At 39.8% G+C, this 24,936-nt stretch overlaps 1 protein-coding gene and 1 pseudogene across 1 annotated transcript; one reads left to right on the top strand and one right to left on the bottom strand.

Annotated features, from left to right (window-relative positions):
* The first annotated feature begins 4,887 nt into the window (after positions 1-4,887).
* LOC143553881 (putative disease resistance protein RGA1) lies at positions 4,888-8,952 on the top strand (annotated as a pseudogene).
* A 5,928-nt stretch (positions 8,953-14,880) lies between these two features.
* Positions 14,881-17,385, bottom strand: LOC143553882 (protein trichome birefringence-like 12). The gene is made up of 3 exons (XM_077043774.1): positions 16,792-17,385; positions 15,569-15,700; positions 14,881-15,474 (listed from the first exon to the last, which is right to left on the bottom strand). Exons 1-3 carry the CDS (start codon positions 17,319-17,321, stop codon positions 14,949-14,951), a joined length of 1,188 nt encoding a protein of 395 aa, XP_076899889.1. The 5' UTR covers positions 17,322-17,385; the 3' UTR covers positions 14,881-14,948.
* Positions 17,386-24,936: the final 7,551 nt, after the last annotated feature.

Below are 24,936 nucleotides of genomic sequence, written 5' to 3' on the forward strand. Positions count from 1 at the left end.
GATCTTTTGGTTAATTGTGCAGATGGGTGATTAAAGTATTAATTGAATGTTTTAGTCGTTTACGGTAATGGGTGTGTTTGGATTCATCTTTTGAATGTGATTATGCGATATTAAATCATCACAATCCGCTAAAATTGGTGCCAATGATCAACATTCCATCAGGCTTTAGAATTGAGGAAAAGATCAATGAGAGTATTTATTTTTTTAAACATTTGCTTTCAGAAACCAGATTTAAAGTATATCACATGTTTACGCATTGCCCTAGAGTATTTATTTACATATTAAACTTTCAGGTCAAATGGCAATACGTTTTTCATTTTGATGAAATGGTTTATGTCCTATAGTGCTTGATATATTACAAAATTATTGCTCACCCTAAATCTTACAAGTATTTATTATTCACTTCTCATCATTTTTATTTTTTGTCTAATATATATAAATGGAAAGTTTGGTGCCGCTAAACAATCTTTGGGTCACTTTACGGCACCTTACTTACCCATATCATTTTTTTTCTGTTTGCTAACGTAAAGAATATAACCAAAGCTAATCTTAATAAAATTGATTGTTACATTGCGTTTTCACTGGTGAAGGGAGCCTTCATGCTATTCTTTCCGGTATATATATATATATATATACAAACACACACACATATACAAAAACAAAAAAACTAAGGTAAATATATACATGCATGTGACTGCCATCATATTTGTATAGCCTTTATGCCTTCCATAAATTATTAAGATTTACCGGTATCATGTTAAACACATCTGCCATCATATTTGTATGATTCCAATGTATCTCGATACATTGTTGTTCATGGGTGGTGGATCTGTACGGATGATTTGTCCCGCTGCTGCTTCAAACACATGAATTGTTTGGATGTTGATGGGTGTAACTTGTTCCACAATAGCAGCTACTTGTTGTTGTTGTTGTTGTTGTTCGTGATGAGTTTATTCATTAACAATGTTGATGGGTGCCATTTGTTCCACATTAATCATATTATTGTCACCAATAGCTTGCTCTTGTTGTTGTTCTTCATGGTGGCCGGAGGAGGTAGACATCTTTATAATTAATTTCCGTCTGAAATGAAATGAGTCTCAATATCTAACCACTAGAATGAATTGTCTTTTGATTAAGACATGCGAGAATTGAATTGAATTGAAGATGGTGAGGGTAGTTTCGTCAAAGCACTACGTTTGTAACCTTTCTATCTTTGTATATGTTGTCATATTATTTCACATGGTCTTTTTCAAATATAAAAAAATTATGTAGTGTAATAATTAGTAGAATAACTAACAATTTAACGTAAATATTTTGCTTAACTAGATTTAGAAATTTACCCTTTATTAATGCACTTTTACCAATTAGTCTTCCTTAATTATGTAGAACTTTATTTATGTTGAACCCATAAATACCCCCCCACATCCTTTATGCCTTCCGTAAATTATTAAGATTTACCAGTATCATGTTAAACACAACTGCCATCATATTTGTATGATTCAATTTATCTCGATGGCAAGCGAAAAATGTCATACTTCTACACCATTATCATATTTACTTTCCAACAACATTTTGTACCCTTTTTATGGCAACAACTTCACTCAATTTTTGTTAGTGTACTACGCGTTAAGACCACCCGTAGTGGCAACTTTGCCACCAACGTTTTGGAGGAAAACGCGGGGGGTACACCGCCCCCCCTGCGTTATGTATTTTTTTAAATCTACGTTGTATGTAAAACGCTAGGAATGGCACGAAATTCAAGGAGATGACGTTGCTTGTTACCGTTGGAGAATAAAAAAAATTATTTCCTATATATTAAACAATTTCATCCCCAATCAAAACTCATCAAATTTATAAAAATTCTCTTTCAACTCTATAATTCCTTACAAAAAATTCACTATATATGGATCCTCCATCTATATATAAACAATTTTTCGGGCCCGACCAACAAGCCGAGGACGTGGAAGAGGAACACGCGGTTACGAGTGTGATTATGCTCGCGACAAAGTATATGAGTTCTGTTACGAGTGCGATTAGCTCTCCCCCCCCCCCCCCGTTTCAAAAAGAGCATATATCGAACGAGATCGTACCGAAGCCAACAACCGGTTGATGGCGGATTACTTCTGCGACTGCCGAGATACAAGAACCCGAAGACCTTTAGGCGTCGTTTTCGGATGTCTAAAAATTTATTTATGCGCATCACCAATTATTTGGAGCGTGAGTTTGATTACTTTCAGCAAAAGCCTGACGCTTGAGGGACACTAAGATTCACGACTATTCAGAAGGTTATGTCAGTCGTACGCGTGCTCGCCTACGGAAACATGACCGGCATCAACGACGAGTATTTAAAAATGGCCGAAAAAACAACTCGGGACACCTTGGAGTATTTTTGTTACGGTACGTTTTGTTTTTTTTTAAATAGTTTATCACTTGTTTACTGTGATCATTTATTTTATAAAAGTTTTGTAAAATATCGGAATATTGAAACTATATGGACCACATTATCTGAGAGAGCCCAACTTTAACGATCTACGTCTTTACGAGGCACATACAAGGGTGCATGGTTTCCCCGGCATGATAGGGAGTGTAGATTGCATGTATTGGGAATGGGCTAATTTTCCAACTGCATGGCGAGGTCAATTCACACGAGGTGACCAAAAAGGACCAACGGTCAGCCCTCAAGCGATCGCTTCATACGACCTTTGGATTTGGTCGGCATTCTTTGGTGTTCCTGGTTCCAACAATGACATAACCGTCTTAGAGCAGTCTCCTGTGATGGAGAGTTACATATCTGGGACCGTTCCCGTCGCTTCGTTTTGGGCTAACGATAACTTCTACCATCATGGGTACTATCTGGGTGATGGAATATATCTAGAGTTTGCGATAATCGTTAAAACATTCAGAGACCCGATGGATGAAAAAAGACAACTTGTTTTTTAAGAAAGTGCAAGAGTCTGCGAGAAAGGATATCTAGAGGCGTTTTGGTGTTCTTCAACAACGATGGCATTATGTTAAAAATCTTTGTCGTCTGTGGTCTTTAGAAAGAATGAGATGTGCTATGTATGCGTGTATCATAATGCATAACATGATCATCGAGGACGAGGGAAGAGCAATATGTCCAACTTTCATACCGGACCCGAATCCACCACAGACTCCGGCAAGTATGGAGCAACGACTCGAAAACTCGGATTCCGTGCGGTCAAGAGAGATACATAACACACTAAAGGAGGATTTGGTCCAACATCTTTGGATGTATCGGCCTCTGCCTGGTGAAAACGATGATCAAAACGAGGGCAACAATGAAGACGATGATGAAGACAACGACGACGATGGCGAAGACGATGAAAACGACGACGAAGAGGGCGAAGACGACGAGGGCGAAGACGACGACAACAACGACGAATAGTTTTTTTTTATTTTCATGTAATATTTATTTAATAAAATATTATTGTTATTTGATTATTCTTATCAAAAATTAAAAAAAAAAAACAAAAAGTGTAAAAGTGATTGGGCGCCACGTGGCGCATAATGCCTGGGGGTGGAGAATTATGACTACAGCCTGTTTTTGTAAAAAACCATAACTCTGACTGAGCACCACGTGACGCATAATGCTTGGATGTAGAGAGTTATGACTACACATGGTCTAAGAGGTTCAATTACATAATTTGAGTGAAGTTGCCATAAGAAATTTGTTTAATTGCCTCCATCACATTTCATTAAACTTGATAGACCATTAATTCATTCTTAAACCATAAGTTCTACAGTCAAGATTCAAAAGAACATATTTATAACTCTTTTTAAGGTTTCTATCCCTTTGGATCTCTCAATCCTAAGTATGAGAAAAAAAAAAGATAACTTTTCTTTTGTGACTAGTATCTTATCTAACTCCCAAGATTTATATTGTCCTCCTTTTGGATTATAAGCATCACATTTGATAACATTTCATTCCTTGTGAATAGTTGTGATGCGTAAATGAGTTTAAACAAGTCAATCAACAAGGTGCCTTTATTCTCGGCTAGTTTCTAACGAGCGGGAAACAGAACATACCGAGAATGTAATCATCTTCTATAAGTTATGGCTTATTTTTGTGTGATTTCAAGGTTGTGGCTAACATAATCGATGTGTCGTTTAGCAATATACAGGTTAATACTAACGACCCTTTTACAATATACACCTCTAAGTATTTACAATGACACTTTGACCTGTAAACACACTTTACAACAATGAAGGTTAAACCCTTGTACCGCAATAAATAACTAAATTCAGTTTAAACATCAATAACATGTACAAAGTTAGTAAACAAATTCCAAATTGTCACTTTAGTCTTGTAAAAAAAATGCAATCATATGTTTGGTAGATAAATAAACCAATTTTTATCCAACTTGGTGGTTAAGTCACATGTTGCCACTGTCTGCCAATAATCCAAACAATAAATGAGAAGGGGAATATGGATGACAAATAGGGGCACACCACCTCAGTAAATAAATAAACAACTAGAATCATTATGATGATAATCCAAGATCACATGCCAGAATTGTTATTTATTTGTTGAATATACAGATAGGAGATTCATAGAAAAAAATCAGGACAATACTTAACTGGAAGCCCAATTGTGACTTTTAGACTTTTTGTTACAGACAGAAAAAGAAGTCCCTACCCTATTATTATTATTATACTTGAACCAGGAAAAAAAAAATAGATATTAAAAAAAAAAAAAAAAAACTAGACCAACGGTTGAAACCTCCCTTAGGTAGCTATCCATAAAAAAACTATTTGTTCTGAAGCAATTGTTTCCAGGATATTACCTTTCTTGAAAAATGGTCTACAAAGTCTACCAACTCTTTTTATAAATTTATATTATTATTTATCATCAGTGCACTTGGGAGAAGAAAAGGCTATAGGCTGCACTGAATTTCTGACATTCTGTTCCTTTGCCAATCATTTGGTTCTGATTCCATCAATAAAGTATAGAATTACAGCAAAAGAAGATATAAAATATGGCAGAAATGGTATTACCTCCACTTCTGCAGGTGATCTTTGAAAAACTGGCTTCTCCTCTTCTGCAAACACTTGGTAATAAATGTGGGCTCAGGGACAACTTCAAGAGGATAGAACAGATCCTCCCCATGATCCAAGCTGTTGTCGAAAACGCCGAAAAGCGACAACTTACTGACAAAGTTGTCAGAATCTGGATTTCTCAGCTCAAAGATACAGTTGACCAAGCAGTTGACTTTCTTGAAGACTTTACAAACAAAGCATACCCCTACTTGCTACTGGAAGAAAAGTATGACCTTCCTAAAAAATGGCTGTCACTCAGATCTATATCTACAAGCACAGAGAAAGTGAGGAAGGTTCTAGAAGTTTTAGAGGCGGCTGCAACCGAAGGGCTACAGAATTTGCATCTGAAAGAAGCTGTTCACGGTGGTAACGCGGCTTCAGATGAACGGGCTACTGGATCTTTTGTTGTCGAGTCTGAAGTTTTTGGAAGGGAGAAGGATAGGGAAAGGATTATAGAGTTGTTATTAAATGTTGGTGCGGAAGGAAACCTTCCAGCGGTTTTTATAGTTGGTATTGGTGGCCTGGGGAAGACCACTCTAGCGCAGTTGGCGTATTTTGATGAGAAGGTGGTTGAACACTTTGATTTGAGATTGTGGCTTTTTGTTTCTCAAACTTTTGATGTGGAGAAGATCTTGAGGTGAGTTATCGAGTCTGCAACCGGTGAGGTATGCAATTTATCAGAGATGGATGTAATTCAGTCCAAGTTTTGGGATATTTTACACAAAAAGAGGTTTCTTATTGTACTTGATGATGTTTGGAATGAGGATGAAGAAAAATGGGATAAACTAACGCCGTTGCTTCAAGGCGGTGCTAATGGAAGCAAGATTCTTGTGACCACTCGTAGTGAGAAAGTAGCTATGATTATTGATCCAAATCGGGCTTCCTCGTATTACCTCTAGGGTTTGGCTGATGATGATTGTTGGACTTTATTTGAAAGGCGTGCTTTTCGTCAAGGAGATCAGGACACTTATCCGAATCTTTTGGAGATTGGAAAACGGATATTGGGGAAATGTAGTGGCGTGCCGTTAGCAGTAAAAACTCTTGGAAGTTTAATGCGTTTCAAGAGGAAGGAAGAAGAGTGGTTGGTGGTGCAGAATAGTGATGTGTGGACTTTGGATGTAGGCAACCAAAGCGGAATCATAGCAGCACTGATGCTGAGTTATTTACACTTGCCGTCACATCTTAAGCACTGCTTCACATTCTGTTCTGTATTCCCGAAACATTATTTAATCAAAAGAAAGGAGCTGATTCTTATATGGATGGCAGAAGGGTTGATTCAATCACAAGAAGGAACCGAGCCAGAGGACACCGGAGATGACTACTTCAAAGAGTTGTCATGGATGTCTTTTTTTGAGGAGATTATTGAAGATCAAACAAAGATGTATAAGCTGCATGATCTTTTCTATGATCTCGCCCGCTCCTTAACCAGAAACGACACCATTACACTAGACTCTGGCACACCTACTAATGTTGCACAAATGCGTCATCTATCAATCGAGTCTTCTGGTTCTTTTCAGCTGCCTGAAACATTCTACCAAGCACAACACATGAGGACTCTGCTACTACTGTCATGTGGAGGATATGATGCACCGGTCCACCCAAAGATGCTATCCAGCTTTACCTACTTACGTGTTCTGAATGTGAGTTATTGCAACATACAGCTGCCTGAATCCCTTGGCGATCTCCGGTGTTTAAAGTATCTTGACCAGTCTTATTCAAGTATCAAATGTTTACCCATTCGAGTCAACCTCCTGCGTTCGTTGCTGACTATTAACCTATTCAGTTGCTGTAATCTCAACCTATTGCCTGAACTGAATAATGTGCAAAATCTGAGGCATCTGAACATAGCAGGATGCGATAGAATGGCTCATATGCCTAATGGAATTGAGGAGCTACTTCAACTTCAGATGTTGCCAATGTACATAGTGTCCCGTTTGAGTAACCTGGAGGTATTAGGTCCTCTAAACCTTAGAGGAGATCTAAAAATCAAACATTTGGAGAACGTACGTGAGACAGAAGAAGCAAACGAAGCCAAGATATGGAAGAAAGGGTATCTGAAGTCATTAGGTTTGTGTTGGGGTAATGATGACAGTAATCTCATCATGAATCGTACTTCAAAAGGTAGTCTCTCTTGGTTGCAAATGGGAAAGAAAGATTCCGAGCCGCAACCTTCAGAACCAACCTCAACAATGGTCATGGATGGTAAGCTAGCGGAAGAGGTTCTTTCCTGCCTCAGACCACATGAAAACGTGAAGAGTCTGCATGTGTTAGGGTACCCGGGACTTGCATTTCCTCGGACATTTTCTAAATGGTCACTTGGGAAGCTGTCCACCGTTGAGTTGGTAAACTGCAGAGAAATTGTGTGCCTCCCTACTTTAGGCCATAATCTTGGTTTGAAGACACTCAGGATCGAAGGAATGAATAAGCTTGAAAAAATTGGTCCAGAGTTGTACGGTGAAAATAGCATTGTGGCATTCCCATCATTACAAGAGTTGCAGATCAAAGATTTCCCGGTTCTGGAAGAATGGTGTGGTTTGGACGACAAAAGCGTATTTCCAGTATTGAGAAAGCTGACCATAAAGAACTCTCCCAACCTTACTCAGACGCCTGTATTCTTGTCACTTCAACACTTGTCGCTGCACAGTTGCAGCCCGAGAATACTAGATCCCACCAGCAAGTCAACTTCACTCTTGACACTTGTAATTCAAGACTTTGGAGAGTTATTCCTTTTACCAGCAGAACTGTTTGAATATAATTCTCTTCTCACTTCCATCGACATCATATCCTGCCCAAATCTTCAATCCTTGCCTTCGGAGTTCCAAAACCTAAACTCTCTTCAGACATTAACCATTTGTTGGTGTCAGCGTTTATCTTCTTTGCCAAAAGGTTTCCAGAAACTTACTGCTTTAAAGTCATTCGAGATCACTGAATGCCACAGCATTAATATTTTGGGCGAAGAGATCGGAGGTTTGAAATCTCTTAAAACCTTGTCCATTTAAAACTGCAATAACTTGGGTTCCATTTCCTTGGGGCTGCAACACCTCACTTCCCTGGAGCACTTGACCATTATGTACTGCTCAAGTCTAGTCGCTTTGCCTGATGGGTTCCACCATCTTTTTGCACTCAAGCGCTTGACTCTCATAAATTGCCCCGAGCTGCAACTATTACCCGAGAGTCTCAAATTTGCCACCCAACTAGAGACTTTACAACTCCATAGCTGTGCTAGGCTGGGTGGTTTGCCAGAGTGGTTTGATAGCTTTTTGTGTCTAAGATCATTGACAATCTCAGATTGCCAGAATGTGACTAGTTTGCCGGTGGGTCTTCGACGCCTTAATGCACTCCAGCATCTGTCTATTCATCACTGTCCTGTTCTTAAGCAACGTTGCTGGCCGAAGAATGGTGTAGACTGGTGGAAGATTGCTCATGTTCCTCACGTATATATTCCCTGAACTGAATTAAATTTGTACATACACTTAAAGGTCAGCATATACACATGCTTGGTAGCTAGTAGTTTGGCATGATGGTGTCATTTGCACATATGCATACAGTTGAATACGTATGAGTTGAATTGAAAAGTTAATTGTGTAGCACCCTTGACATTGTTGTGCATTCGTGATTGGTTGTTCGATTGAGAAGGTATTAAGTTCACTTTTTGCAACTTAGTTTTGATTTGCCCTTTATGCTTATAGTAAGCATTGAAGTTCACTACAATCATGGAATTTCTTTTACATTTTCAGATAAAAACAAGCATGAGGAAGAACTTGCAGAAGACACTGAAGCCTTAGATTCCGACTTAAAAATAGTAGCAATTTTAGACTCATGTCAAACAGGTGTTCAGTTTATTTTTCTAACTTTTCATGTGGGTTTCTTGAGCATGTATTCACGTAATCTTCGTAACCATTTGCCATTCAAATTTTTAGGATTTACGGTTGTGGTGTGGTGCGATTTACTCATGTCTGTTCTTTGAGAGTGTCAAGGCGGTTTCAGAGATCGTCATGGTTTAATTTTAAGAAGTCAAGGACTCAAGGATGTTCTCAAATGTATTCATGTAGTTGATTTACCACATTTTCTACATGCTTATAAGGCATGTAGTTTCAACTCACATTTTCTACATAAACAACTCTTTCGGTGAGTTTTAAAACAAATGCGTCGCTTTAGTCGGTTTAGAACAACCCGAGCCAAATGCCTCGAATCAACCATGTTCATGGCGCGCGTTAGACTCACTTAAAAACTAATGGAACAAATAACAACTAAACATTTGAGCTACATAAAAATTGTTAAAACATCATGGAAACCCCATGAGTTTCTTCAACCCACTAAACAAAAAATGATCATCATCATCAATACCATTACCATTAGCATCATGAAACAGGTGTTGATCCACCAATTCCTTAACCGATTTCGCGGACAACGGATGAAAGTTCGAACCCCAGTCCGAAACAAACTCCTGAGCCAAAACCCACTTATCATCTTCCTCCATTCTCTCCCATTTCCTCCTCAACTCCTCTTCTCCCAATCCGAGATACGAACACATCTCTGCGTACAGAAGCTTCCTGCTCCTTCGCATGGCTTCCTGTGTCTGCACCACCTGTGTCGTCATCTTCTCTATCTCTGCTTCCAAATCCATCGCTAGTTCTGTATCACTTATGCTGCTGCTGCTGCTGTTTGAGTTTGAATTGGAGCATGGGATTCGAAGCTTTGTGGGGCAGTGTAGGGTTTGGAGATGGTTGAATGGTGTTGGGTGGAGATGAATATGAAGATGAAGCCTAATTAGGGCCATGATTGATTGGTTAATTGAGAAAATAGATTTGATTTTGTTGTTAGGGTTTGTGGTGGTTCTATATTTGGGGATTTCTGTTAATATATCCGTTGCTGCTGCATATCATCTCTTCTTTTTTGTAATCTTATGGGGTTGTACTTTCTTCATTACGACTTGTACGCTATGTTTCGAAAATTAGAAAGAAAAGAAAGGAAATGAAATGGAAAAAAGTGATTTCATTCTGTGTTCCCGAGTTTAATGAAAAAGAATATAAAAAAAAAGAAAATTAAACAGTTTATGTGTTCTCGAGCTAGAAGGAAAAGAAAAGAAAGTTACAAATTTACTACTATACCCTTGGAAGTAATAGGCTAACATTTGTCAAATCACTGGTATTGATATCTATCCCAAGTTGATTTTCATTTGACCAGCATGCTTGTTTAAATTCCAAACAATTTTTAATTTAATTAAACACATAATTAACATAAATCTAAAAGTAATAATTATATCCAATGCAAGAGTATACAATGGGATTGTCAAACGTTTCATTAAAACATATGAACTATCACCACTGATCTGGAATTGATCCAATAATAAATATCTTTTTATGGCAAATTGTATATTAGAATGAATCCAATCATTTTCTAGAAAATCGCACTTGTAAATCAAACTGAACTGCCCTCAAATTAAACAATTTGCAGAAAAAGTTCTTTTTTAAATTAGGGTTTGCAGTGCTTCAAAACATTTTAAATTGAATTGAAATTGAAATCGAAATCGGAAACTAAAACAAAACAGCAGCTGGTGTGGTTTTGTTCTAGGTCTGCGATTTCAAAATTTCATCTCTTTATCTTACGATTTGTGGAGCAAACACAAAGCGGGCCGTAGGCAGTGCAATCGAGATGAATGTTTAATATAAAAGTAAGGAAATTCTTTACCCGTGGAAGCAATTGAATTGCAGGTTCAACAATGGAAGGTGGGTTGAAGACATGGCGGGTTGTGGGGATATAAACTCGTCATCTTGTTGATGAGGGTAAAAGTGGAACTGAAAATTGAACCTGATATTTATCTCTTCTTTCTCTGCAAATCTTTCCAATATGGAAAGAAAAACGTATACACTAAAACTCTCCCACTTTTCTTTCTTTTTCTATCCTTTTTCTCCTTAAAAATAACTCAGGAACATAAAATTTTCTCAACTCTTTCCAAACCCTTTCCTTTCCCTCCTCAAAACTAACTCTGGAACACAGCCGTAACGCGTAAATTGTATTTATAAAAATGGGTCAATTTACTATAATAGTAAACAATAATAATTAAATTTTAAATTGTTTCAATTACATCACTTAATTTTTAAGTTGTTCTAATTAATTAAGTCATCAACTCTAATATTTTATTTAATTAAATGAAAAGTTTTAACATGTTTTTTTTGGCATTTTTCTTTTTTGTTTCACATAAAAAATCTTTTTAACTTTTTTTATGTTAACGTGGAGTGGTGACGTGGATTTAATATTTTTTTAAATGTTAATATAAAAAACTCTTTATATTTTTTTATATATAACTACATAGATTGCAAATACCGATCCTCATATCTTACCATCATTGCTTCTTGACGCACAAAATAATTCCGGTGATGCTCGATAATTCAAGTTACAAACATGACACTGAATTTAAAATTGAAGTACATAAGATGGAAACTACAAAGTGTGGACACTTGACGAATTAGATAATATCATAATTTTGTAAAGAAACCTTGAATTTTTAAAAGTATTAACAACACAAAATTTACATATAATAATATAAAAAAATACATGTTTTTAAAAATGCTTCGTTTTTAATAAAATTTATATTGAAATGCTCATAATATATAAACTAAACTAAACTGTGTTTTTTAAATTTTAAAATAAGTTAAATAATATAAATTATTAAACAAATCAATTTGTATAGAAAAGGAATTGTGTGAAAGAAAAAAAGAAAACAAATATTTAAATGAATGAGGGTCACGACTTGGGCTGTGTGCACGGCCAAGTTGTTGGATTAAGTTGATTTAATTTATTTTTTTAATTCTCAAATAGTGTAACAAACTTTTGTGAGATTGTTGATAAACTTAGTCTTAGTCAATAGAATGAAATATTTTAGCATATGATTTATCTCTTTACGAGATTGTATTCGAATGTGATTGATCATGTATCATTATTCCCTATTTAAAGGGTTGGAATGTTGATGACTTAAACATAGAGAGAATATTTACACCATACGTTCAATTACTTACAGGTCATATATTTTTGCTTATCTATTTAATTAATGTAAACCGTTATTGACTATTTCATTTGAGGTGTTTACTTTATTTTTAAAAAATAGTTGAAACCAGAAAATATTAAACTTACTGATTAAATGAAAAAGTAGAAAATGAATCGGCGTCCACGGCACAGTTTAAAGTAACTTAAACGGTCAAACAATAAATTCTGCCTAGACTCCCGGTATTCTTGTTATCAGGTTCTCAACTGCTTAGTCAGTTGGTGTTGGTTCATTGCAGGTTATTTTGCATTATGATTGATCTGGAGGTTAAAATGGTTCATCATGAGAAGGATGATGATGATGATTCTTCATCAAACAATGTGATGTCTGCAGGTTCAAGCCAATTGTGTATCACTCAACTTATTGACACTTCCATTAAAGATATTACAAATAATAAGGTAAATCTTTCCATCTGTTACAAACTTATCTAAATCTTTATATATATTTGAAGTACTTTATTTACAAGAACAATAATTGAACCGTTAACTGACAACCGGCGAAACCGAACCGAAATTAACCGATAACTGAATTAATCAAAAAGCGGTTATTAGTTATTTTTTGTACCCTCGGTTAATCGAACCAAATGGAACAATTCATATATTCATATTTTTTTAGCTTTTATGCATCGAGGTCATGTATTTAATTTTTGATACCATTATTTCATGTATTTATAGAATTATACCACCATTGCATGTATTTATATCTCCATTTCATGTACTTGCAAACTCATTTCATGTTTTTCTAAGTAAAAGATTTAGCCCAAATTTGATTTTGGTTATTAACCAAACCGAAAACAGAAAAAATAATTGAATCGGTAAATTTGGTTGAGGCTATTAACCGAACCGTGCACAACCCTAACAAAAATATGGTTTATGCAGAACTCTCTGGATTTAAAAATGGAATCAGTTATGAAGCTTATGAGAGAAGTGGAGTGTGAAGAGAAAGCTGCAGAACAAGCAAAAGAAGACGCTGCACAGAGTAGCTTACACGTTCCTGTGAAGTTAGACGAATGTAAAAAGGCGCTGCGACATGCAGAAGAAACAAATGACATGGTTTGTGCAGCTTCCATCTTCACTCAACTGCTTCATGATCATTTATATATAGTTTAATTTACTTCATCCGCATGCAGCTTGTTAGAAAACTGAGTGTGCAGAAAGCTGTTATAGCTACCAAAATGGAGGTTTTTCAACTTCGTTTGTCGCATTTGTTGGATGACGGAGATAGGTTTTTGCAAGTTCTTGATGAGGTAGGTATTTTTGTTTGTTGATCACTTGCATTTCGGGTTATCATTTTTTTTATATATGCATTAGATGAGTAGATCCCTGGAGACGAGATTGACATCAGCTGTGATGAAAAAGGAGTTCTCGGTTAAAAAGAAGCAAGTAAATGAAGATTTTGCTGAAGCAGCACTCGCATGCGAAGGCATCCAGATGAAAAAGGTGGAACAAGAGTTGAAGAATCTGAAACAAGTTGAGGAGACATCCAAGGCAATTAATTTTTAATTTACGCTTACATGCATTTTATCTTAATATAATTGAAGTAGTCGGTTTATATATAATTTCGATATTGTTACAGTTGGTCAAGTTCCTTATAGACGGTGACCAAGCACTCGATATATTACAGTAAGTCCCTTGAACATTAACATCAAACTTACACTATATATAACAACAAATTTATGTATTTTTTCTGGTTTCTGTTTAATCATGAGGCGATCGAACAAATGCAGTGAATAGATATCTGATAAATATCAGAATGTGAAGCACCTAAAAGAAGAGGTGGTGCAGGGGAGCTCACTAATGTCCATTTTAGAATCTTTTAAATCGGAGTGCCACTGCAGTAAGAATGAAACTGTGACTGCAACCGTTACAGAAGAGGGACCGTCAACTTCAAGTGATGATTTTGTAGAAAATTCAACAGATGTGAAGAACAAACTTTGTGGAAATAAATTATGTGGCAAAAGTATTAAGAAAGTGAAGATAAAAAAGAATCATAAGTTTGTTAAGAAAATAAAGATAAAGGGTCTTCAAGTTGTGTCAAAAAGGACCGCGGCTGCATATCACCAAGATGATGATGACGAGAGATGTTAGCACTTGGATTTTTTTGCATCTCTCTACTACTTTTTATATCAGTCATTTTAGGTTTCTGAATTGTCGCATTAGACAAAATGACGAACGATTTAGTCTATCATAATCACTTTCATTGTGACAGTACTGTTACCATTTTGAATGAAGTGATGTCCATTCGGTTTGTTTCTAAGTTATTGTTATTTGTAAAAAATACTCGGTGAGCTTAGGCTTACTTTCCGCTTAATATAGGCTGATCATGTATGGTTAGTTTAGGTCTTTATAACCAGGTGAAGCATTGGCCAGCTAATAAACAAGTTTCGTTGGTCGTTCAAAAAAAAAATATTAGCCTGCTTTTGTGAATCCTCGCCGTATGTTGGCCAATACAAGTTTACAAGGGCAACTTATATAATGGTATCGAGGTTGACGTTGAATTCTCCAAAATAGGCAAACAAATTTAATATCTTTAGACCAGAACTAATATTTTTAAAACTGTCAAAAGGGTTTCAATTACTTGTAACTCAGATTAATATAGTGTTTGAAATACAATCATTTGTGAACACTGCAAATTTATAAGCAGCTAAAGAACTCGATTAGATGTGCTTTGTGAGTAACCGAAACATAACCAAAAAAGTCAGTTAAGGCGTTGATCTTTTTTGTTCGGTTTTGTGTTCAAATATACTAGTTAAACATTAAACAATACAATGAATCCAGTATAAAAATTACAGTTGACCCCATCACTAATCTTCACTACAAAAGGTCAAAGTCAAACACCATACCTTTCAAGTCTTAATCCTATAACGCACAAGTTGCCACAAAATGTTGACCCAAGTGTCGGGGACACCGGGCAGGCACCAATGCATGCAATCCTGGCCCCAAACCGCCACAGCATCCTTCTTTCCCAACCAAGTAGCAGGATGCGCGTCTGCTCTGAACTCGCTCAAATGAGTCAGATCAAGTACTTCAATACCCGTGCCTTGCAGCGCCTTAACAATAACCTCATTCAGTACCCTTGCTTCTTTGTTCACTCCATTGTTGCTCGGGTCAAACCACGAGTCAAGCTCGGAATTCTCAAGCGGTTTGTCAAACAAGCAACTTCCATTTTGGTTCCAGTCACCGCCATGGAAGTGCCTAGGTGATTGCAGCCGCCAAAATTTAAGTGTCGTTGGGAACTCTTTATCTATGTAAGCCGCCATGTTTTTTAGTACAATTTGAAGCCCGTCCAACATGTCGGGAGCAGGAACTATCGGCTTCCCATTTTCATAGAACGCAAGAGGCGTCTCTTTTGGGAACTTATCGTAGCCCCACCTATATATAAGTCAACCATTAAAATTAAAATGTAAAGAAAATAAATACATTTTTCAATTTATGTTTTTGAGGATTTAAAGTGTGATGTAATTACCAATGTCCAGTATTGAAGACGAGAACATCATAGAAACCACCAATATCTGCCCAATCTTTTGCAGGAATATCAACATCTACACGATGCACGCCCTTCACTCCGTCTTCCTCAGTGGACTGTTTTGGCTGCCACCTTTATTTAATCAGTAACCACAAGTAAGAATACCTATCAATAATGCAAACTAAAGCTTCTAATTTTCACAAGAGTTGGAGCACTAAGAAGTACTCGAACAAATGTTCATATTTATACCATCAAAATCGTGAGAGTTTTATTGTGACATGTGACAGATTCTTATTAGATTTGAATATATGTGTGTTTCACCTTGAAAGTCAAATTTACATCTTTTCTAATAGACAGTGGACCAGTTTCAAACGTTGCAGTTTTACATGCTGATGATATGGACTATAAAACAATTACAATCTATCATTTTGTTCTTGTAAAGGCTTCATTTTTATGAGTTCCCAAGACACTTGGTCAAGCTGCTAAGATATCATCAGCATAAGTATCTTGGAAACCCATAAGAAAGAAGCCTTTACAAGCACATAAATGATAGAACGTAATCAGTTATAGTCCAATTCGTATCACCGGCATGTAAAACTGCAAACTTGGACTCCAGTCAACTGCGTATAAAAAGAGATGTGGTTTGACTTTCAAGGTCAAATGCAAAAATATATCAACATTAATATGAATCTATCACATGTCACGATAAAACTCCACGATTTTACATATTGGGTTTATATAATCAAAACCTAGTGACTAGTCGGGTAGATTCTCAGCTGTCCACAAACAAAACGATAAAAATCCATAAAAAAAAACTTATGTTGTAGTCTTTCCAATTATACTATAAAAAAAAGAGTAGTGTCTATATCGACTCATCGAAATAGAAGGCAAACGTGCAACAAGTTGTGCTGCTGACCCTTTTTGGATAGCAAAACTATGTTTTTTAATAATTACATTCACATATCTTGGGGTCATAAAATTAATATCCATGACCCATTGGACTCGACTAAATTTTGTATAAATTGGTACAATGCACAAACATATATCCATCACACACTCGCCAAGTGAGCATCTAAAAGATTATAATCAAAGTTACAAACAAATATATCAAATGGCAAGCTATTCTAAATCAAAGTTACACTAATTCGAATCAAATTCCGTTCTCTATATATTGTAACGCATTATTCAGCAATAAACAAACGATGACACGCAACAAAACTTACACGTATTTTGCCAGCAAAACCGCGCGATGATACCCGACCGTAAGATCAAAATTTGGGAAATAAGCCCCTCTCCAAGCCCCTTTCCTCTTCCACTTCTTCGCACCCGTATCCGCAACCCGCAGCAGACACATCAAACTCACCACAAAATTCTCATTCAACGAATCCCCAATAAACCCAATTCGTTTACCCCTCATCACACCCATAAACTCAACCGGGTCAATCTCGTTCAACTCGCAATCATTCGTTACCCATTTCCAAGAATTGATCACACCCATGTTGTCTCTCTGGTTTTTAAGACAGTTCCATGCGTTTCTGTGAAACGGGCAGGTGTCGTCGTAGATGGGTTTTTGATGGGTCGGGTCAAAAACCCATTTGCCGGTGAAGAGGTTGCAGGGTGAGGGTGGTGGTGGTGGTGATGAGGGTTTTGGGTATGGGAGGAGTTTGGAGTAGTAGAAGATTGTGAGTGTGCAGGTGGAGATGAGTAACCATGTTAATATTGTTGGTGAAGGTAGTTTAACTGGTTTCATCATCTGGATGAACAAAGAACAAGATGCATCTACAATGGCTTTCAGACATCTGTTAACTTATTGATAGTCATTTTGTTCTTGGTTAATAGATTTATAACAACTTTGGTCCCTTATTTCTTTTAACATTGTGAGTCTTTATCGTGTATCTGTATTTCAAACCCGGACATATTAATACCAAGTATACACGATAAGACACGAATCTGTTAATACCGGTGGTGCCATTGCAACTACGAGGAGGCCAAATTGCTTGAGAATCAGAGATGTGGAGAGGTAGATCGAAGAATCGAAGGGTTGCGACTACCAGAGATGTGAAGATAAGCCACCGGAGACCCAAAGAGGAAGTATCGGATAAGGGTTCGTGCGCCGTCTACTTGACGTTGGATTGTAATGATGTGCGCCGTGTTCAATTGTTTGGTATAAATATTTAGGGTTAACGAGTATTATTTATATAAAGAATCCAATTAAGTACTAGCAGGTACTTAACAGGTAAACGAGTATTTTACATGTTTAGACACGAAAATTAACAGATCGATTCGTGGTTATTTGTTTAGTACAAGAAACCTGTTAAGGCCATACCCGATATTGTTAAATTCATGTAGGTTCGTGTCATGCATTCGTGTATCGTGTCTAACTTGTCAGCCCTATCCTCTCCCTCAACTTATGGTTCGTCTACCGGTCCTGCTTTTGACATCTATAACATCTCGAATTTTGTTGAATTACCATTGTTTCGTATTGAAATGATAAATTTTCGTTTGTGAACACGTTGGCCTAAGTTAGTTTCAATAAATGTGAGCTTTGGACTAAAGTTTCATATGATATCAAAATTTATATATATATTAATTTACAACTTCTTTGTGTATAAGCTGTTGTACCTCTTGCATATATTATTGTACATTTTCTGTTCAGTTTGTATTGATGCCAAGAGTGCTCCACGTGGTCATCCGTCTTCACACGTATCTCACCTCTGCATCTTCACATTTCCGTCTTCACACGTGTCTCACCTCTACATCTTTAGATATCATCATCTTTCTTCTCTGTCTTCACACTTCTACAACATCCACCACCATCGTCTTCAACGACCGGTGATTTACTTGGAGGCTTCTGGAGAGAGAGAGAGAGAGTAACCAAAGCAAACGAAAGCAAAAATTTTCGTCTGTTGCGTCTCCGATTCGTCTATTGCCGGCTTCTGTTTGGTAAACCCTAGGCGATGGCGATAATTGACTGTTGCCGGGTTTCAAACACATTTTGGAACCCTAGGCGACGGCCGTGTCGGAGACCGGCGACTTTTGGTTGTCAATGGTTGTGGCAAAAGCTCTAATTGCGACTGTTTTCGGGTGGATTTCCGGTTGTCTATGTGTATCGGTCCATTTGTCTGTTTGATTAGTTATTTTCTGAATTGGATCAATTGGATGTCACGACAACTTTCGGTGTACTCGATCTCTCCTTTGATTTTGGATAAATATGTTTGTGATTGTTTCAAGAATTGTGATGGTTTATACCTGAGTTCTTTGTGTATCTTAGGGAAAGTTGGGTGTTGCCAAGCCGATGCCCGCGGCTCCTGCCGTTTATGGCGGCGACGGATCTACAACATGCAGTGCCTTGCCTCTACTTCCAAGGTATTCCTGGCGTCAATTCCCTGCATGTGCTAAGTATGTGAAGGGTTTTGCCTTGACACTGTACCTGCACCTGTCTTATAGTTACTTGGTTGCCGAGGTATTCTTGGCTTCAATTCCCTGCAGGTGCTAAGTATGTGAAGGGTTTTGCCTTGACACTGTACCCGCACCTGTCTTATAGTTACTTGGTTGCCAAGGTAAGGGGTATAGTCCCGCTTACTTTTGAATCTTTTTGAATTTTTTTGAAATTCGAATAGTTGGTGAAAGGATAAGAACAGTCCCAACTGTTGAAGGGACGGTTGCGTCGTCCGACGGTTTCTTCTGACAGTTTCAGGATGTGCAGGAAGTTATGGCGACGTCAGTATATGGTCATTCCAGACGCTTTTTCAGGCGCGTGGGCGCGAGTTTTCGGGCGCGTGGCCGTGAAGTTTACGGCGCGCGTCCTGTCGACAGTTGTTGCCAACTTGCTTTTTCCACGTGTCATAGTTTCATTGCACCTGCGCTTTTCTCTCTCTCCCGCATTAAATTCATCGCATTCATTGCGATGAGTATATAAAGGGGAGGAGAGGATGCATCTCAACTCACAGTTTCACTTCCTTCTTCTTCTAAGCGATTTCCGGCGAATACTCTAACTTTTCCGTCGAGCATTCTCCTGAAATCGTTCTTTCCATCTTCCAAAACATGTCTTCCATTCGTGATCCTGAGGCTACTGCCGAGGAGTCCGGGGTATACACCGAGAACCCGGTTTCCGCGTCTGATAAGGACGATAAGAGTACTGCTGGCGAGTGCCAGTGTGCTCTTTCCGATGACCTGTATCAGTATATTGTCAAGAAGTTCATGCTCGAGCCTTTCGAGCCTGAGTTTCCTGCGTCTCACCAGACGGTATACGATGCCCCCAAGGGCAAGATATGGGTGTATGCTGTATTCTTCATGTATGGGAATCTCAGGTTCCCATTGATGAAGTTTGTGTATCGTGTTTTGGAGAGACACGGTGTACATTTGACGGAGGTGCACCCGATGGCGATCGCAAAGGTTCGCCACTTTGAATGGGTGTGCCACATTCTGGGCGTTGAGCCCCGCGTCGACCGCCTGATGACCTTCTACTCCTGGAGGTGCATCCAGGGCTGGTACACCCTGATCACTCGGATCAAGGGTTTGAAGATATGTGCTACCGAGCGCAGTCTTCGGTCTTGGAAGCGGGAGTTTTTCTACATCTCTGCCCGTGTCGTCCCCATAGCGATGACATTTAAGAACGGGAGAGCACTCCCGAACCTTCACGCCTCCAACTATCAGGAGGCGGAATGGTTTACCAAGATCTCCCGGATCCAGACTCCGGTTTACCGCTTTGCGGAGTCTGGGATGGTGATGCTCGGGATGAGCCGGGTGTGGAAGGATGCTGGGGCGGAGGCGCCACAGATTCCCATCGTCCTCGAATACGGTTTGAACTCTATCCCTTACGGTATGCTTCATATCTTCTTGCTGATTTAGGGTTTTTCTTCTAATTGCTTTTCTTTTTATTTTCAGAGGGGAACAATTTGCAGTCGCTTCTGCAACCGCGTGAGAGCGGTGGTCCCGCTCGGCTGGGTACTCGTGCTCTTGATGAGAACGAGTTGCCCATCCTGGAGCAAACGGCGGATAGGTTCGTGGAGGTCTACCCGCCGGGCCACGAGATTTTAAGTGCCACGCGTCCAGGTAAGTGTTTCATTAACCTTCGCCCTCTTCATGCGCAAACCTGTGCTGGAGTTTCTCTAATTTTGTCGTCTTCCGATGAGGAATCCGCAGACGGTCCTTTCTTCGTGAGGAAGAAGAAAGCTGCCGGCGTGAAGGGCAAGTTGAAGGTTGCCTCCACTGCCGATCAAGGGAACCGGTCTGAGTCGGAAACCGAAAGTGAGGAGGCGGCGAGGAACCCTGGTGGTGGGGAGACAACTGTCCCGGAGGTTAAGACAGCTGTCACCTCCAATCCGCCCAGTACGACGACGGTGACCGGCGTGAAGAGGCCGGCTCCATCGGGTTCGTCCCCGCCTGTCAGAACCTTCAAGCTCAAGAAAACTCGTAAGTGTAAATTAATCTTACCCGCAATTCTTTCCGCCATTGTTATTAATATCTTGTCTTCATGCAGGCGTGGATGCTACCGCATTCCAGAGTGGAGCGGGGAGGAGCGTTTCTGGACCCATGACGGTAGGTTTGGTCAATCTACCCGAGGCGATGACCCAGGCGGCTGCGCCTGTTTGCAGCATTGGTTCAGTTGCTCATCCCGTTGAGGCAACTGTTCCAACTGCAACGTCCTCTCCGCCGGCTGTCAGTGCCATATTCACTGCATCATTCACTGAGCCGGCGGTGATTGTTTCTGCGGGCTTTTCCGCAGCGGCGGCCACGGTTGTGAGTTCACCTCCAGTGAGTTCACCACCGGTGGTCTCTACCGCGGCAGCTTCAACCGTGCCTTCGGCACCAGTGACTACGTCGTCCCCGGCCGGTTCAGCAGGTATGTTTGGGACTTCTAGCCAATCTTTGCCTCCTTCCCATCTTCCTGACCTCCTGGATGGATATCCCTTAGGTTCAGGTGATGGGTTCGGTAGCTACCGGCCTGTTGTCGACCCTACAGGTGTGTAGGGTTATTTTGGCCCTCTTTTTCTTTATCATCTTTTCCTAACTGTTTTTTGTTTTCACAGTGTCGGATTCCAATGAGGTGTATGTTCCGCGGTGGAACATCCGCCGGGGAACAACCCTTAGGACGGCTGTGGATTGCGTCGAGTGGGCGCGTCACGCGGCCCCAAGTGGCGCTTTGGGGGAAGCCATGTCCAGCTACCAAGAGGGTAGGCTGACAAATGAGCTTCGGATTCTCCTTGCCCGGATGCAGCCGCGCGTCGAGTTGCTTTGTCGTGAAAATGACAAGTTAAAGGTTGCGCGTATCCAAGAAGTGGCTCAGACGCGGGCTATCCGGGAGGAGAACAGGAGACTCTCCGCCGTTGCTGCGGAGAAGGAGAAGGCCTTCAAGGCCCTCGAGGTTGAAGTTCAGACCCGTCTCGAGGCCCGTTCCAAGGCTGCCCAAGCTGTTAACGAACAGCTTCGGTTGGCTAAGGAAACTGCGCGGAACGCGACCGAGAGGGCCACCAAGGCTGAAGCTGTTGCTGAGCCTCTGCGCGCCGAGAATGAGGAGCTTAAAGCCAAATTAGAGAGGCTCCAGCAGACTCATGATGCCTTGGCCGTGGAAGATGCCAAGAAGCTCCAAGAGATCTTGGACCAGAGGGGCATGCTTGACCGCACTGAGCGTAAGCTGAAGGGCGTTAAGAGGCTGCTGCTAAGGAAGTGTTGCTTGCCAACCTTAACAAAAGTGAAGCCGAACGTGCCCGTGACCAAGTTCAAGCTGCCCTCCAGGAGGCTCTCTGGTTACCAAAGAATGGCTTCTACGAGAAGCGTTGTCGCAGGTATGCGTAGCTTCATAATGTCTTCGCGCTTTTCTTTATACTTAGAAAAGTTTTGATATATTTTTTCTTTTTGTAGGTTGTGCATCGGATCTTCACGGACACATCTTACGACGATGTCATGAGTGCAGCCCTCAACGCTTCTCATGAGGATGGGGAAAAGGCTGGTTTCTTGCTTGGTCTGGGGTTTGTTGAGAAGGGCATCGCGCCTTCCAACTTCCCTCTTTACGACGCGGACACTGAAGTTGCCTATGACCAAGTAGTGAACCAGTATGCTGCCTTCCCGCATCCAGTGGTGGAGAAGGTGAACGAAATTGCTGCTGCTGATGATGGGCTAACCCTTCTCAAGACTTTCCTTGAACCGCCACAACCAACTGATGGTGCGGGTACAAGTGGGTTTGGAGGGAGTGGTCCTGAAGTTTGAACCTTGAGATCTCTTCCCACCGTTAGGATAGATTTATATTTCTGTAGGCGGGTAGATACCCGGCCATTCTTGTAATGTTTGAATTTTAATGAAATATAAATGTTTGTGCGGGTAGGACCGTCACTTTCACTGGATGACTTGCGTTATAAACGTTATATGACTTGCTCATGCATATTATAGCTTAATTTGGCACTTGTTTTGCCGCATAAACAATATATGATTAGCTCGTGCATACTTTAGTTTAACTTGGCAATTTTCCAAGTGTTTATAATAAGTTAACCGTTCGACGCGCGGTTGTCAATAGGTTAGTGTTCAGTTTCCTCTATCATGATTGTGCGGATAGGACCGTCACTTTCATTTAGCGGGATGACTAATCTTCACCTATAACTGACATGCGTGAAGGTTTGCCGTTTTTTGTGTTTATGCGGGTTTTGCCGCCGTCCACACGCAACGACTTTCCCACTTATTTATGCGGTGAATACCGGCATATCAGTGTTTTGAATAAGTTAAACCGTTCGACGCGCGGTTGTCAATAGGTTAATGTTCAGTTTCCTCTTTCATGATTGTGCGGGTAGGACCGGCACTTTCATTTAGTGGGATGACCAAACTTCACCTATAACTGACCTGCGTGAAGGTTGTCCTCATCTCTTGGAAATTTTTGTCGTTTTTTGTGCTTATGCGGGTTTTGCCGCCGTCCACACGCAACGACTTCCTTTCACACTTATTTATGCGGTGGATACCGGCATATCAGTGTGGAAAGTTCATAAATGTAAGACCATCAGCGTCAATGTGATAAGGAGAATCATTTCCATTAGAAGTGGCTCTGGGCCTTTTCTTTACAAGTTTGGAATTGATCTACATGGAGCCTGTGTAATTGAGCTCCCTTCCATGTTCTTGGGATGGGAGTGTCATCGAGCCTTTCGAGCCGATATGCACTTGGTTCGGAATCTCGTTGTTTACGCAGTACGTAATCTCCAACATTGAAGCTGCAGTTTCATTCGTTCCCGCATTTGCAACAGCTGGTCTAAAGGTTTTGGAGAAGTCACGTGGGTTTCGACCCGCGTTTTTTGGTTTGAAGGTTTCTCCAAAATTCTCTCGGTTGGAAGTTCGTTTCCTTACGCTTCCCTTTCGCCCTATGGCGAGGGTTTGCGTCGGTGTCGGATTCCTCCCGATCATCGTCCGAGTACTCGCACCCATTGCTCATGTTGAGCTGTTGTCGAGTGCTTCCAAATTCGTCGGCCTGTTGGATGGAACGTAAGTGTTCGTCCAACTCAACTTGGAATTCCTTCTGACGTGCTTCCGCCCACGCTTTAACTTGTTCAAGTGTTTGGCGGGGGAGCCTCGTCTGTTGTCTTTCCACCTGGGTATCAATGAATCCCAGGGGATGACTGTTTACTGCACTTGCCCCGGCTCGGGTAACCGGGGTAGTGTTCGTAAAATTTACTGCACTTGCCCCGGCTTGGGTAACCGGGGTAGTGTTCGTAAAATTTGTATACTCGCCGGTGTTCCCCCCAGTAGCTGGGGTTGTGGTTACCAGGGTTTCTTGGTCACTCGCTGGCCTTGGGACCGGAGTAACTTTAACCATCTTTCCAGAAGTTTTGAAAAAACTGAAAAAGAATTAGTTCTAGCTTTTATGCACGGATGGCGCCAATGAAGAAACACTAAGTGACCCCGGGCAGATTACGAATAATCTGGGGGTTAAGAAACACGATCGAACCCAGTCTTTTTTAGAGACCGAACCCGCCATCGAACAAAAAAAATCTTTGGCGGAATAGTTTGTCCATCCCAAACGATTGTTGGTAGAGTTCGAAAGTATCTTAGATGAAAAATGGAATAGTAAAAATGAGATAATTGAGTTTTACGTTAGAACTTAGATCCATTGGAGTGGCTCTGTTTAAAGAATCTTATTAGTTACAGAAAAGTAAAGAAGATGAGTAATATTTAATTATTTATATTGGCCCTTCTTTTATAATTTAGGCAAGGCCCATGTTATGTAGTGTCTGGTTACTAAGAAAAAACAAATTAAAAAGGGGTCACCATCTCTTTTAACTCTTTATTTATTTACCATTCTTAAAAGTTGACCCGCCCTTATTATTGCGTTATTATTTTATTTATTTTATTATTTTATTGTTCTTTTTTAATGTAAAAAAACAAAACAA

This window comes from Bidens hawaiensis, unplaced genomic scaffold (assembly GCF_021521415.1).
Source record: "Bidens hawaiensis isolate Kalapana, Puna unplaced genomic scaffold, B.hawaiensis_p1.1 tig00017405_1, whole genome shotgun sequence".
Lineage (NCBI taxonomy): Eukaryota > Viridiplantae > Streptophyta > Magnoliopsida > Asterales > Asteraceae > Bidens > Bidens hawaiensis.